At 36.4% G+C, this 15,327-nt stretch overlaps 1 protein-coding gene across 1 annotated transcript in view; it reads right to left on the bottom strand.

Moving 5' to 3' along the window:
- Nucleotides 1–6,836: 6,836 nt before the first annotated feature.
- LRRIQ3 (leucine rich repeats and IQ motif containing 3) overlaps nucleotides 6,837–15,327 on the bottom strand; it is a 200,020-nt gene continuing 191,529 nt past the window's right edge. Inside the window, exon 7 of the mRNA XM_047082700.1 lies at nucleotides 6,837–6,993. Within this exon, the coding sequence (XP_046938656.1) occupies nucleotides 6,837–6,993 (157 nt within the window). The remainder of the gene's footprint in view (nucleotides 6,994–15,327) is intronic.

The raw sequence follows: 15,327 nt of genomic DNA, 5'->3' as shown, positions 1-15,327 counted from the left end.
AAGAGACGTCTCTTGTGGTTGAGTGTCTGAGCCACTGCTTTTCCTATCTGTAGCCATTTTTAGTAGCTCTTATTTACACATACAGACTGGCACCTTTGTATTTACGTACACACGGAAACACATGCACACACCCATAGACTTATGAGTATACACAGGAAGTACATTTTATGATGTGTTGTGTTTTTTTCCATGTACTAGGATGATTTTGTAACAGAGAACTTTATTACATCTCAATATCAGGTGAATGAGGCCAATAGCTACAGATTTTCTGACATACAAGTCAGCCATTTTCATGAGGTCCAGCTCATCTCACAGGCATGTTGTAATCTGAGGGAAATTAGCTAACCACTTAAAAAAAACCTGTTCTGATGGGTTTTTTTGGAGTTCCAAGTCCCTGACCCTTCAAATAGAAGGAAACCAATGTCTGTATGATAACAGTGGCTTTCCTCTTTTCCAATGTATTTTACTTTGTGAATCATGAGGGTTGTATCATGACAGTGGCTGACACTTTCACAGGGAGACTGAGCTGCAATGTGTATTCTGGCTAGCAGAAGAGCAGCAGGAGGGGAGAGAAGAGGCCAGGAAAAGTATAGTTGATAATTATGCATGCAGGTAGTATGTGAGGAAATCTTTCCAAAGCTATGATAAAGTACTTCATTCTTTATTTAAACTCTCATAATCACTCTTCTTCTTTATCTAAAGAACCACATTTTTAGAAGAAGCAAAATTCTAAAAAAAAAAAGTCAGCTTTCAAGTTTGTTTTTTATCCCCTCTAAATGTGGGAAAGAAGGGAGAGTAGGAGGTTTGAAATTACTATAAATGGGGCTTTTAACCTAAAAGTTGATTCCTCAACAGAACAGTTGAGATAGTTAATTCAAAGTATAAAGCAGAAGATTGTTTTCTTCTTGAAATTTTAGTGGTACTGAATGCCTGTTTCTCAACTTTATCAGTCTGTTAAATATATTCATTAATATGTTGCCCTACACAGGTCAGAAAATTTTATAAGAACAAGTATCTTGAGAGGTAATCCTTTGTTCCTGAAACTATTTGAAGGAATAAATAGTATACTCAGAAAATTAAAAATATCCTTCTCTCTTGACTTTTCTTAGCACCAGGGATACAGAAATTAATAAAATACAGGGAATCTGCAGTCAAACAGATGGAACAGAATGTAATCAATCTGTTGTAATGCTATGTAGTAAGTATTATAATGGAGCCATGCACATAAGCAATGTGAAAACTCTTACAGAGCATGCTCCTTTGACTCTAGAAGGCCATTCAGAAATTCTGCTGGCAGAAAAGGCGATTAGGGCACACCAGGCGGAGGAATTTGAGAATTGTGAGTCGTCTGATATCTGGAAAATTGGAATTGGGAGTTTTGAAGGCAGGAGAGAGCTGGAAAAGTAGGAACTGGCAAAATGATTAAGGATTTTTTTTTTCCTATTAAGTGAAAGGATTTTGACTATCCTATAGGAATGGGAACCCAACTAAAGAGTAGATTTGCATTTTAGATTTACAGCTAGGAACAGAAAGACGGTGACACACATTTCTGACCCCAAGAATTTTATAAACTAACTGAGGAAAATAAACAAGTAGACAGATGATCAGGATATAAGGTAAGATGAATGTAAAAGGGCTGTACACAAAAACTACCATGACTGATGTTTAATTTGTGACTTTTGATTACCAGCCTCTGAGGCATCCCCTTCCAATTTCCCCCAAAAGTTAAAACATGACAACACTGAAAATGAATAATATTAATCATTTAACATAAATATAAATTAATATAATAATCTAGCATGTCTTATGGCTCTGGCACCATTCTGGGTGATTAAGACAAAAAGTCTATTGTGTCAATTTCAGAAATAATCATTTACATTTGAAAATTAAGGTCTATTGAAATGAACTAAGTGTATAAGAATTCTTATTCTTCTTACATGCAACTGAGAACATTGCTAGTGAGAGCACTAAAAGATACTCGCTGTAAGGATATTAGGTAACTTATGAATCAACAGGAAAAACTGGGAATCAGCTCAGTAAATGAGTAAAAACCAAAGGAGGCTAGGTAGCAAGAGTCCAGGCTGAGCAATGCCTCAGAAATTATCTTTTGGATTGCTAACACTGAAAATTTGCTGCTGCCACTATTGGACTCTTAATGCCACTGTGAATGACTTACTTGTCTCTGGTGCATCACTCTTACAGAATTAAAAGTACTAGCATGAGCATCAAATGGCTGACTATATGCCAGAAACTGGGGTGAAACTTATTTGATTCCTCTAAATTTTGTGTTGGGACATGAGTCCATATCTCAAAGCATGACTTGGCCAAAGGTTATTTCCCCAAGAAAGGGCATTCAGATGATTTAGAGACAAAAGCAAACATAAGAACCTGACAAATGTTCACCTACATCCTTTTTCTGATACCAACACTTCTTATTCCCACCAAAAGTGGCTCAATTCTAACATAAGTATTCTTTATAACAACCAGAAAAAGTATACATACAAATTTCTAAAGGAAATAATTCCAAGTCTCATTAGTTACTACATCCTACTTGGAGCCCAGGATTACTGTACAGTGTGCATTACTCTGTAGTTCTATAATGATATTACATTAATATTTTATATATAAGGACTAGGGGAAATGGAGAGGAAGGAAAGACATATTAATGAAACTATGCAAATATATTTGTGACACAACAATGAAAACAATATGGGTAGAGGTTATGATCTTTATTTTTGCATGCATAGTTGACTCTCAAACAATGTGGGAGTTAGAAGGACAGACCCCCTACAAAGTAAAAAAATCCCTGTATAACTTTTGACTCCCCCACAACTTAACTTCTAATAGCCTAGCACTGACCAGAAGCCTTACTGATAATATAAATAGTTGCTAACATAAACAGTTGATTAATACATATTTTGTATGTAATATATACTGTATTCTTATCATTAAGTAAGCTAGAGAAAAGAAAATGTTAAGAAAATCATAAGCGAGAATTCATTTGCAGTACTGTACTATAAACAATCTGTGTATAAATGGACCCACACAGTTGTAAACCATGTTGTTCAAAGGTCAACTGTATTTATAAGGCCATAGTTAGAATGTATGACTGCTTCCTATACCACCTATAAGTGTACCCTATGTCTTCAGCTAACACATCACTAAAACAGATAAGACAAATTTAGGATAAAACTGGTCACAAGAGGGTCGTCTGGGTGGCTCAGTTGGTTAAGCGTCTGACTTCAGCTCAGGTCACAATCTCATGGTTTGTGAGTTTGAGCCCTGTATTGGGCTCTGCACTGACAAGGCACTATCCTCAAAAAAAAAAAAAAATGACCACATAATCCAAAAATTCCACTTCTAGGTATTTATAATCAATCAATCAATCAATCAATCCATCATTATATCCAAGAAATATCCACACCACCATTTCCCTTGAGGCATTACTCACAATAGCCAATAACATGGAAATAACCTGAATGTGTAAGACATAGTTGATATATAGTTGATACCTCTTTCTCAGCATCAACATTTCAGAAGAAGCAGCTATTAGTTTCTTACAGCAACAGTACCAGAAGTTTTTACTGAATTTTTCCTCTGTTTGCCCCCTTTTTGTTTCATGCTGCCGAGATTTCTCCCATGCGTTAAGCTGGGAATCTCCAAACTTCCTTTGGTTAATAAGTCTCCATCAAGAGGAAACAGAGCATCGGAGAATATGAATAGAGTTCCAGTCATCTCTGGAACATCTCCATATAGTTCTATGTGTAGGGCTAAAGTTAATGAAAGACTACTGCAACATTTTACAAGCAGGAAGTTGTGTTTCTTGGGAATGAATGTTTGGGTAAACCTACCAGGTGAAATGTCCATATTTTCATTCTCAATGTTCGTTTCCTCACTATCCAGGAAAGCCAACAACACATATGCTGGTATTTTGTGATGACAGCACTCTTACTTTGGGTAGCAAGCTCTTTATTGACTAAATCACTATTAACTGATAGCCTGGCATAATTGGTTGGGTTACAAAGCCTTTATTTTAACATCATTGAATTTTCCTTTGGATAATATAAGGAACAAAACAGGTCTTTTTTTTTTTTTTTTTCCAAAACAGGTGTTTTTGATCACAGTACAAGCAGTGATTCAGGAACCCATGATGCTCTTTTCATCTTGTGGCTCAGCCATTTTTAGCATATGTTTTCCAAGGTGGCCAAAGAAGAGAAAGATCATAGGACAGTGCATGGTACACACCTAAGAGTTGGCAATCACTTTTACTCAGATTTCATTGGTCAAAATTCAGTCCTGTGCTCCAATTAACTGTGCAAGGGAGGCTGGGAAATATAGACTGTGTCCTAGAGAAACAGGAAATAGGTTTGGTGAAAAGCCAGACAGTCTCTGACACAGAGACTTTCTGCAAATAGAATTTATAGGGTTTCATATTTCATAAGATGTACTGGGGTAAGAGAAAGCAATAAAAAATATCTTCTAAACTTTTAATATGGAAAACCATTTAGATGGTAATGAATCTATGGACGTTTGGGAATATAGAAAAAGAAACAAGATTGAAGAGAGAGGAAATGGTAAATAAAAACACAGTGAATTCCACTTTAGTGTATGATTTAAAAAAATATTTTAGGTCTTCCAAGCCTAGCATGCTTTTGGAAATTTAGGAGGCATATTGTATACTTAAAGATATAACTTAGAGGTATAGATTTTTTATTCTTCAAAACAGTTAGTGGCAATAAAGGTCATTAGATTGACCTGGGACAGAGCTTAAATAGAAAAAGAGATAAAAAACAAAACAAAACAAAACATTGTGTGTAATATAATATCTGCCTTAGTACAAACTAATAGAAACACAGAGATGAGTATAAAAAGTTTTTGCTTCAAGAAGCTCACAGGTGGATAGATAGAAATGATCAAGGATATTATTGAGTGATAAAGGTTATAAAAGATAAATATGAAATGGGAAAATAAAGGAAGGTCAACATTCAACAAATTTTACTGATTGAATGTATAAATTATATCCAAATATATCATGCAAAAAAATTCTATTTCTTAATGGCATTTGTCTCTCAACTCTTACATAAAAAGGTGACAAATCCTCCTGTAATTACACAGAAAAGACTTCTGTCTCCATTACTACACATTTACCTTTATTAAGTGCATACTATGTGTAAGGCATCGTGTTGCGTTATGTGTTTTCTTCTCATTGAAGTCTCATAATAATATTATATGACAAGGATTGTTCTTTTCATTAAATTCACCAAAGATATGTATTGTTTCCAAATACAGAATGGAAAACTGGGGTAGCAGAGAGATTATCTAACTTGTCATGGGAACCTATATCTGTCATGCTTTTTACCACCTCACAGTATCTAGCTTTGTTCTTTTTGAAGAATAATTAGAAATATCAATATGACTTACTCATTAGTTATCTGCAAATTAACAGGAAAAGTGAGAGCTGGTGCCATGGAATTAAATAGACAGGTATATTTTACCAAAATTAGGAAAATAGTATAAGCATTTTTTGGCAGCCCAGCATAGAAGCACAAGTGAATAACTGCTGTTGTAAAATACTTAATATTTGCAAATTTACCATAGACTAATAAAATAAGAGAATTTTAAAAATAAACACTTAAAAATTTGCATATATAACTGATGAGTATTAAAGAGATATTAAAAAATTTTTTTTTAACATTTATTCATTTTTGAGACAGAGAGAGACAGAGCATGAATGGGGGAGGGTCAGAGAGAGAGGGAGACACAGAATCTGAAACAGGCTCCAGGCTCTGAGCTGTCAGCACAGAGCCCAACGCGGGGCTTGAACTCACGGACCATGAGATCATGACCTGAGCCGAAGTCAGACGCTCAACCGACTGAGCCACCCAGGTGCCCCAAATATTAAAGAGATATTTAAATGGCATTAGCTACATTGTATTAAGTGAGAATGTCAAAATAAATCTGAGGCATTTATTTTTCTAGAAAAATGAAAAACTATTGAAAATTAACTTAAATTTTACAAAAGATTTTATATCTTCTTATATCTCTATTTTTTCTAATTTTATACCTGAATATACATTAGGCTTAAAATTTATATATATATATATATATATATATATATATATATATATATATATACTAGTTCTGTATACTTTATAAACACAATTATATAACTATGTGTCTTTTGTCTCTGTCTCTCCTTTCTTCTCTCAAATATATGCAAAAGGCAAATACATCAGGTAAATGTACAAAAATCTTACAATCTCTAAGAAAACCAAAAAGAATGTTTAATTTCCCTTTTATATCTTATATTTTTTAAATTATTATAAGAATGTGAATCACTTATATAAGGTGAAACTTTTATTTTGAAGTAAAAAAATTCAGATACTGTTTTAACAAAATAAAGAAGATATAATTAAATATGTGAAAGTAGGTAATGAAACTAATGAAAGTACACAGTGTCTTAATAAAAGTCAGCAGCTGGGGCAGAAATTACCATGCCAGAGAAACTGAAAATAGCTTTAGGATTTCTATCCTTGGGATATGAAACAATATAAGTAATGCCTTTGCACTATTTCCTGCAATTAATGAAATAAGTTTTAATTGTTCCTTGGACATCTGGATATATAAGGCACCTTTGGGGGTGTCAAGTTAACTTGATTTAAATTAAATTATGATCAAGAAGAGAAATGCTTTATTCTGCATATTTTTAGAAGATTTATATACAAATACATCTTGTTACATACAGTATTTCTTCTTTAATAGTATTATTTCAAAGTCCTTTAACTAAATATAATAGCCATAATTCAAAGTGACCACAGATGTGGCATGGCATTGGTTCATTTTGTTGTTCCATTGGGAACTTTAAAGACTAAATTCTTTCTCACAAGCGCAACTTTTGTTTTAGCATCTTGAAATCTTTCACATGCTTTTTGAAAGATAATCATATCAATAACAAATTTTTCTTCACAGTGTTTTTTATATGTTTCTTGAGCCCTAAGAGGAAAAAAAGTAATAGAATGAGATATTTTTAAATGACTAAAAGTATAACATTTATTCAGGGTGTTAATATAAAAGTAGATGCCTTTAAAATAGACATATACAAATGGGAAAAAATTAGAACTCCACTTATTTCATAAAATTTTATTATATCAATAATATCCATAATTTATTCAATAATATGCATATCAGGCTAATGTTTCTAAGATTTCTCTTGGCTGTAACATAATTCCCATAAGCCCTGGTATAGATTCCCAAAAAAGCATCGAAATCAGACTATGCTCTGATTTGCAAAACTTTTACTGAAGGCTCACTAAATCCAAGCTTCTTCTAGGACTCCATTATGGACTGAATTGTGTCCCCATTTCCAACCCCCAAATTCATGTTGAAGTCCTAAACTCTAGTACCTTAGAATGTTTCCGTATTTGGAGATAGGGTCTTTAGAGGTAATTCAGTTTAAATGATATCATTCAGATGGTATTCCACTTTTCAGGCAGAAAGTAAAAGGGAAGAACATTTTGTTCACATATATTTGTTTAGATAGCACGAACAGCGAAAATAAAGGCAAAGATGACAGCATAGCTTGGCATGCTCTGAGAAGTGACAACACTCTAATTTCTGGGTCATGAAGTTCTGGGAAAGAGAACAGTGGAACAGATAAGCCTGGAGAAACAGACTTAGAGCAAGCAGATCATGGAACCCTTCATTTGTATTCAGATATACTCAGAAATCTGGACTTGACGAGAAGAAAGGCAAAGTCTACAAAGTCTGCCTTATTGACTATGTGATTTTTGCACAAGTTATTTAAGTTCTCTTTGCCTCAATTTCTTCATTTTTAAAAAGGGGATATCCAATTCACGGGGGTTAGTAAAAGACTAAATGAGTTAATACATATAAAATCCTTAGAACAGTGTGTCATTTAAGAATTCCTTTTTGTAAAAATTTTTAATGTTTGTTTGTTTATTTATTTATTTATTTATTTATTTTTAATTTTTTAAAATGTTTATTTATTCTTGAGAGAGAGAGACAGAGTGTGAGCAGGGGAAGGGCAGATAGAGAGGAAGACACAGAATCTGAAGCAGGCTCCAGGCTCTGAGCTGTCAGCACGAGACTAACGCAGGGCTCAAACTCAGAAACTGAGAGATCATGATCTGAGCTGAATTGAAGTTGGACGCTTAACTGACTGAGCCATCTAGGCACTCCAATGTTTATTTATTTTTGGAGAGAGACAGAGCACGAGCAGGGAAGGGGCAGACATAGGGAGACATAGAATCTGAAGCAAGATTCAGGCTCTGAGCTGTCAGCACAAGGCCCTATGCGGGGCTAGAACTCATAGACTGTGAGATCATGACCTGCCAAAATCAGATTCTTAACTGACTGAGCCATCCAGGTGCACTGATACTTAATAACTCCTTTTATTGGATAGATATTAGTGGTATTCGTCAGCATAGGAAACACAGGAAGAACAGCCAGATGAAGAGAAAGATTGGAATTCTCTTTTGGTAACGTTATGTTTAAGGAGCGTGGCTATCGATGTGGTAATGACCAAGAGCGAGAAGGAATGGCTTATGGTTTAAGAGAAAGGTAGTAAAGCTATTCTGCTTGGGATTGGGATCCAGATCTGCAGCTTATTGATTGCGTGATTTGGGGCAAATTATTTGAACTCTATCTGAATCATTTTCTTCATCTTTAAAAAGGGACAGACTAACTCATACGGTTTAGTAAGAAGTAAATAAGCAAATACATTTAAAATCCTTAGAGGTTGGGGCGCCTGGGTGGCGCAGTCGGTTAAGCGTCCGACTTCAGCCAGGTCACGATCTCGCGGTCCGTGAGTTCGAGCCCCGCGTCAGGCTCTGAGCTGATGGCTCGGAGCCTGGAGCCTGTTTCCGATTCTGTGTCTCCTTCTCTCGCTGCCCCTCCCCCATTCATGCTCTGTCTCTCTCTGTCCCAAAAATAAATAAACATTAAAATCCTTAGAGGAATGCCTGAATTTAATACTCCATGAAAATAGCTATAACTATTTTGAGTTTGGATCTCTGGAGAGTAGCTATATCTGGACAAGTAGCAGAGTAGAAGTCATGGCAAAAGAGACCTTGCAAATGTAATTAATAGTAGTAGTTAAGTATAATAAATGTATTAAATAGATAACAATTATAAACTATGGACAAAATGTAACAAAACAAAACAAAACAAAAACTATTAAAAAGCACTGAAGAGTAAGAGAAACATAATGACCTATTATATTTATATATACCAGGATCAAACAATTGGAAAGCAAAACTAAGAAAGAATTCTATTTACAATAGCATCAAAAAAATAAAAACAAACAAACACTTAGATGTAAGTTTAACAAAAGATATACAAGATGGGGGGGCACCTGGGTGGCTCAGTGGGTTAAGCATCTGACTTCGGCTCAGGTCATGATCTAATGGTTCCTGAGTTCAGGGCCCCGCCTCTGGCTCTGTGCGGACAGCTTAGAGCCCAGAGCCTGCTTCCGAGTCTCCCAATCTCTCTGCCCCTCCCCCTGCTCACGCACTCTTCTCTCTCTCAAAAATAAATAAACCTAAAAAGATTTTTTAAAAAGATGTACAAGGCTTATGCCTGAAAATAATAAAATATTGCTGAAAAAAGTAAAAATGATCTAAATTAATGTTAAGTTCTACCATTTCAAGGACTGGGAGACAATATTATCATGATGTCAATTCTCCCCAAATTTATCTATAGATTCAATGCAATCCCAATTAATATGTCAAGAGTCTTTTGCATAGAAATTAACATTTAAATTTGTCTTAAATAGAAAAAATGAAATATGGCCTTTTGTAGCAACGTGGATGGAACTGGAGAGTGTGATGCTAAGTGAAATAAGCCATACAGAGAAAGACAGATACCATATGGTTTCACTCTTATGTGGATCCTGAGAAACTTAACAGGAACCCATGGGGGAGGGGAAGGAAAAAAAAAAAAAAAGAGGTTAGAGTGGGAGAGAGCCAAAGCATAAGAGACTGTTAAAAACTGAGAACAAACTGAGGGTTGATGGGGGGTGGGAGGGAGGGGAGGGTGGGTGATGGGTATTGAGGAGGGCACCTTTTGGGATGAGCACTGGGTGTTGTATGGAAACCAATTTGTCAATAAATTTCATATATAAAAAAAAAATCTGGATTAAGGAAAAAAAATAAATAAATAAATTTGTCTTAAATATATAGAAGATTAAATTTAGATTAAAATTTATTTTAAATGTATTAAATTTAGGTACTTTGAATTTATTAAAATTTGAATTATATGGCAATGCAAAGGTCCTAGACTAACCAAAGCAAACTTGGGAAGGAACAACAAAGAGTTTGGATTTTTCTACTGCTGTATAACACATTACCATAAATGTATTGGCTGACAACAACCACCATTTTATTATCTCACGGTTTTCATGGATCAAAAGTCCAGGCACAGCATGGATCATCATCTGGGTTTTCTGCTTCGGTTCTCACAAGGCTGAAATCAAGGTGTCAGCCAGGGCTGTGGTTCTGATCCAGATTGTGAGGTCCTCTTTCCAAAATTGTTGGTTGTTGTCAGAATTCATTTCCTTCTCACTTTTCCACATAACCCCCTCCAGCTTCAAGTCAGCAATATCATATCAAATCCTTCTACTCTGAATCTCTCTTTCTTTTTTGTCCCTACATGTGAAGTCTCATGTGATGCACTGGACCCACCTGCATAATATAGGATAATTTCTCTATTTAAAGGTTGATGAATTAGTACTCTTAATTACATATGCAAAGTTCTTGTTGCCATGTATGTACTTTTGTGAGTAAAAGGAAAAATAGTAAGCAACTAAAGGAGCAGCTCAAGTTGGAGGCCATATAATTAATATTAGTGTAAATCTACAAATTAGTAATCTCTTTCAGCCATTTTAACCGGAATGCAAGAAGTAAAGATAGTTGGATTATTCCAAGGTGGCAGTTGGGGTAGTTAACATTGTGGAGGCAATGAAAGGACTTCAGAGAAACTGAATGAAATGGAGAAAAGAATAACTGATATGAACTCTGGATGATACACCAAAAATGAAAAGAAAAGAAGTCTATAAGGAAGTTTATTTGAGGGCTGAGTGTCACAATATATTTGAACAAGCGTGTAGTGAAAGTAACAGAAGAAAAGAATTGAAAAGACAGAATTACCCACAAACAAGTATACAAGAACTTAAAATTTAAGAGGTCGGGCAGTTCCAAGTGACAAGGAGGCTTTTACATGTCTATGGAAATGAGTTTACAGGTTGTTGAAATCCAAAAATGTTTGTTAGGCAACTGGGAGGTTTGTTCTTATGAATTTGGAAGTTCACTGTGATTATAGCTGAAGTTGGATGGAGAAAAGCCTTACAAACCAGAATATAAACACACAGTGAATGAAGAGCGTAGTCTAGGAGGTAAACTGATGACCAAACAAAAGACCTTATGTGCCAGGTCTTCCATGCTAATTGATACTCTACTGGACCCTGTTGTTCTGTCCTGAACAGTATCATCACTTTTTTAGAGTGTGAACAAGAATATTTTAGAAAGCTCATGACCAGCTTTTACCTGATATATAATAAATTCTTTCATTTCAATGTCTCTTTTTCATTCACTCTTAAATACCCTTGGGGGCATTTTATCAACTTTCTAAACTAGAGCTGTATGGTTTCGCTTTCTTTTTTCATTCATCCTCATTCCACAGCAGGATCAGAAACTGCATTCTCAGTAATGACTTCACCAGTTATTGAGATTCATCAAAATGCTTTTAGGTCAAGTGGTTTGATACTCTAGTGAAGAATCAACCAAGAGAAAAAGAGCCAAAAAACCGCTTAAGTCTCTAGAAAGATTTTACTTTTTTGACTCACAGCTCTTTTCTGCATGTTGATACAAAATCTTCACTTAGAAACATTTATAATAAAACTCAGTAATGCCTTTTAGGACATATTACCTACATAACCAGAACATTGCCTTATTCTTGTATGTTTTCAAGGATAAGGATAATATCTTTGCAGCAGCTTGCAAGAGAAGATAATTCAGTTAAGATACATTAGGAAGCTCATTTGACTCTGTATCCTCTACAAATTAATGATGGCCAGACATTCAATTTACTCTGATAAAACTAAGCTGATTGAATTTCTGTAACACTGATTTGTACTAGGTTTGTATTTTGACATACCAGTTTTCATTCTCTTTCCAAAATATATTTTTTATTATAATTATAAAAATTTCCAAAAATCATACACACACACACACACACACACACACACACACACACAGAGTATACATTAAGGAAAATGTTTTTAAATTTTGGAAGAGAAAAATATGAAATATTTTTCATACCTAAAAAGGTATGTAAAGAACCTCAGTAATAGTTCAAAAATTGCTTATAACTAGGAAAAAGCTAGTTATGCTCCTATCTAGCACAAACTATTTTTAAATTTTATTTATTTATTTAGAGAGAGGGATAAAGAGAGGGGAGAGAGAGAGAGAGAGAACACGAGCGGGTGAGGGTCAAAGAGAGAAGGAGAGGGAAAGAATCTTAGACTGTCTGCCAGCACAGAGCTCAAAGCAGGGCTCCAAATCATGAACTGTGAGGTCATGATCTGAGCTGAAATCAAGAGCCTGATGTTTAACTTGCTGAGCCACCCAGACACCCCATGGTTTTTAATTATGGCAGTTAAAAACGTAAATGATTTATTTATTCTATAACTGGAAGTTGTACCTTTCAATCCCTTTCACCTATTTCACCCCTCCCCCAACCGACCTTCCCTCTGGCAACACAGAGATGAAAAATACAGCATCAGGAATACAGTCAATACTATTGTAATAATGTTATACGATGACAGAAGGTAACTACATTTAAGGTGGTGAGCAATGAGTAATTTATAGAATTGTCAAATCACTATGCTGTATACCTGAAACTAATATGGCTTTGTATGTAAACTATACTCCAATAATATTTTTTTAAATGTAGATGAAATAAGCAGCTATATGGATCTCTAAGTATTTCTAGACAAGCCTTAAACATGTGTATTTACATTGTTGGGACAGTTAAAATGTCACCAGGATAAAACTGTGACTGATAAGCTTCAATCTAATATCAGATGAAATTGTGTGAAAGACTTTGAAAGAGTAAAAAAACAAAAATTACTGGGAATCCTGTCTGGTGCGCCCTTCAGAGTTATCTGTACCTTTCAATCTCTTTGATCTATTTTACAACTTTATAAGTTGAATAAAACTATGAGTAATACAGATGATTCTTGTCTATAAAGTATAAGTGAATTTTGTCCAATGGAGTTATAATTGATTATTGCCAGTGGATAATGACTAAATTTATTGTGGCATTCCTGATTGCCTTTACATATACACGCTCTTAGAACTGTCATTTGAACTGGTTATAACATCTTACTGGTTCTTTAATGAGTTAAATAAAATCTTTGATGTGTTTATTTTATATTTGAGTAACAGTTTTACATTCTAAAAAAATATCCTTTGTAAAGAAGATGTGGTATATATACAATGGAATATTATTCATCCATAAGAAGAAGGAAATCTTGCTATTTGCAACAACATGGATGGACTTGAGGACACTATACTAAGTAAAATAAGTCAGAAAGACAAATATTACATGATCTCACCTATATGTGGAATCTAAACAAGCAAACAAACAGAGCTCACAGATATAGAGAACACATTGGTGCTTGCCCGAGGTAGGGGATGGGGAGTGGGTAAAACGTTAGGGGTCAAAGGTACAAACTTCTAGTTATAAAATAAGTAAGTTATGTTATGTAATGTACAGCATGGTGACTATAGTTAATAATACTTGTATTGCATATTTAAAAGTTGCTGAAAAATTAATCTTAAAAGTTCTCATCACAAGAAAAACAATTGTAATTATGTGTGGTGACAGATGTTAACTAGATTTAGTGTGATTATTTTGCAATATATACAACTATTTTTTTAAATTTTTTTTTTCAACGTTTATTTATTTTTGGGACAGAGAGAGACAGAGCATGAACGGGGGAGGGGCAGAGAGAGAGGGAGACACAGAATCGGAAACAGGCTCCAGGCTCCGAGCCATCAGCCCAGAGCCTGATGCGGGGCTCGAACTCACGGACCGCGAGATCGTGACCTGGCTGAAGTCGGACGCTTAACCGACTGCGCCACCCAAGCGCCCCTATATACAACTATTAAAACATGGTGTACACCTGAAACTAATAGAATGATATATGCTAATTATACCTCAACAAAAAGATCCTTTGAAAATTAATAAAGCTTAAATTTACTAAATATAGCTTAATATATTTTGAATCAATACTAATTTTCAGAGCCTTTGCACAAAATCATCATGAAACAATTTTTAAAAATTTTGCATTTGTTTGAGACTTCTTTGTCCAAAATGTATTCTGAGAATTAGTGTTCTAAGGCATTTCTTAAAAAGCAGGGTCTGGAGATGGCGGCGTAGGAGGACGCTGGGCTCACCGTGCGTCCTGCTGATCACTTAGATTCCACCTACACCTGCCTAAATAACCCAGAAAACAGCCAGAGGATTAGCAGAACGGAGTCACCGGAGCCAAGTGCAGACGAGAGGCCCACGGAAGAGGGTAGGAAGGGCGGCGAGGCGGCGCGCGCTCCACGGACTGGAGGGAGGGAGCCGGGGCGGAGGGGCGGCTCGCCAGCCAAGCAGAGCCCCCGAGCCCGGCTTGCAAAAGCGGAGGGGCCTGACGGACTGTGTTCCGACAGCAAGCGCGACTTAGCGTCTGGGAGGTCATAAGTTAACAGCTCTGCTCGGAAAGCAGGAAGGCTGGAGGACAAAGGGAGGGTGAGCTGCGGAGCCCCCGGACGACAGAGCTCAGTTTGGCGGGGAACAAAGGCGCTCGCCAGCGCCATCTCCCCCGCCCATCCCCCAGCCAAAACCCCAAAGGGAACCGGTTGCGGCCAGGGAAATTGCTCGCTCCACGCAAACACCCAACTCTGTGCTTCTGCGGAGCCAAACCTCCTGAGCCAAACCTGCGGATCTGACTCCCTCCGGCTGCCACAGGGCCCCTCCTGAAGTGGATCACCTAAGGAGAAGCGAGCTAAGCCTGCCCCCCCTGCTGCCGTGCACCTTGCCTTCCCACCCCAGCTAATACGCCAGATCCCCAGCATCACAAGCCTGGCAGTGTGCAAGTAGCCCAGACGGGCCACGCCACCCCACAGTGAATCCCGCCCCTAGGAGAGGGGAAGAGAAGGCACACACCAGTCTGACTGTGGCCCCAGGTGGGCTGGGGGCAGACATCAGGACTGACTGCGGCCCCGCCCACCAACTCCAGTTATACACCACAGCACAGGG

This window comes from Lynx rufus, unplaced genomic scaffold (assembly GCF_022079265.1).
Source record: "Lynx rufus isolate CCGP_SWC_20201006 ecotype Redwood Valley unplaced genomic scaffold, mLynRuf1.p SCAF_2, whole genome shotgun sequence".
Classification (NCBI taxonomy): Eukaryota; Metazoa; Chordata; class Mammalia; order Carnivora; family Felidae; genus Lynx; species Lynx rufus.
This window is presented reverse-complemented; position numbering and strand designations above follow the sequence as displayed.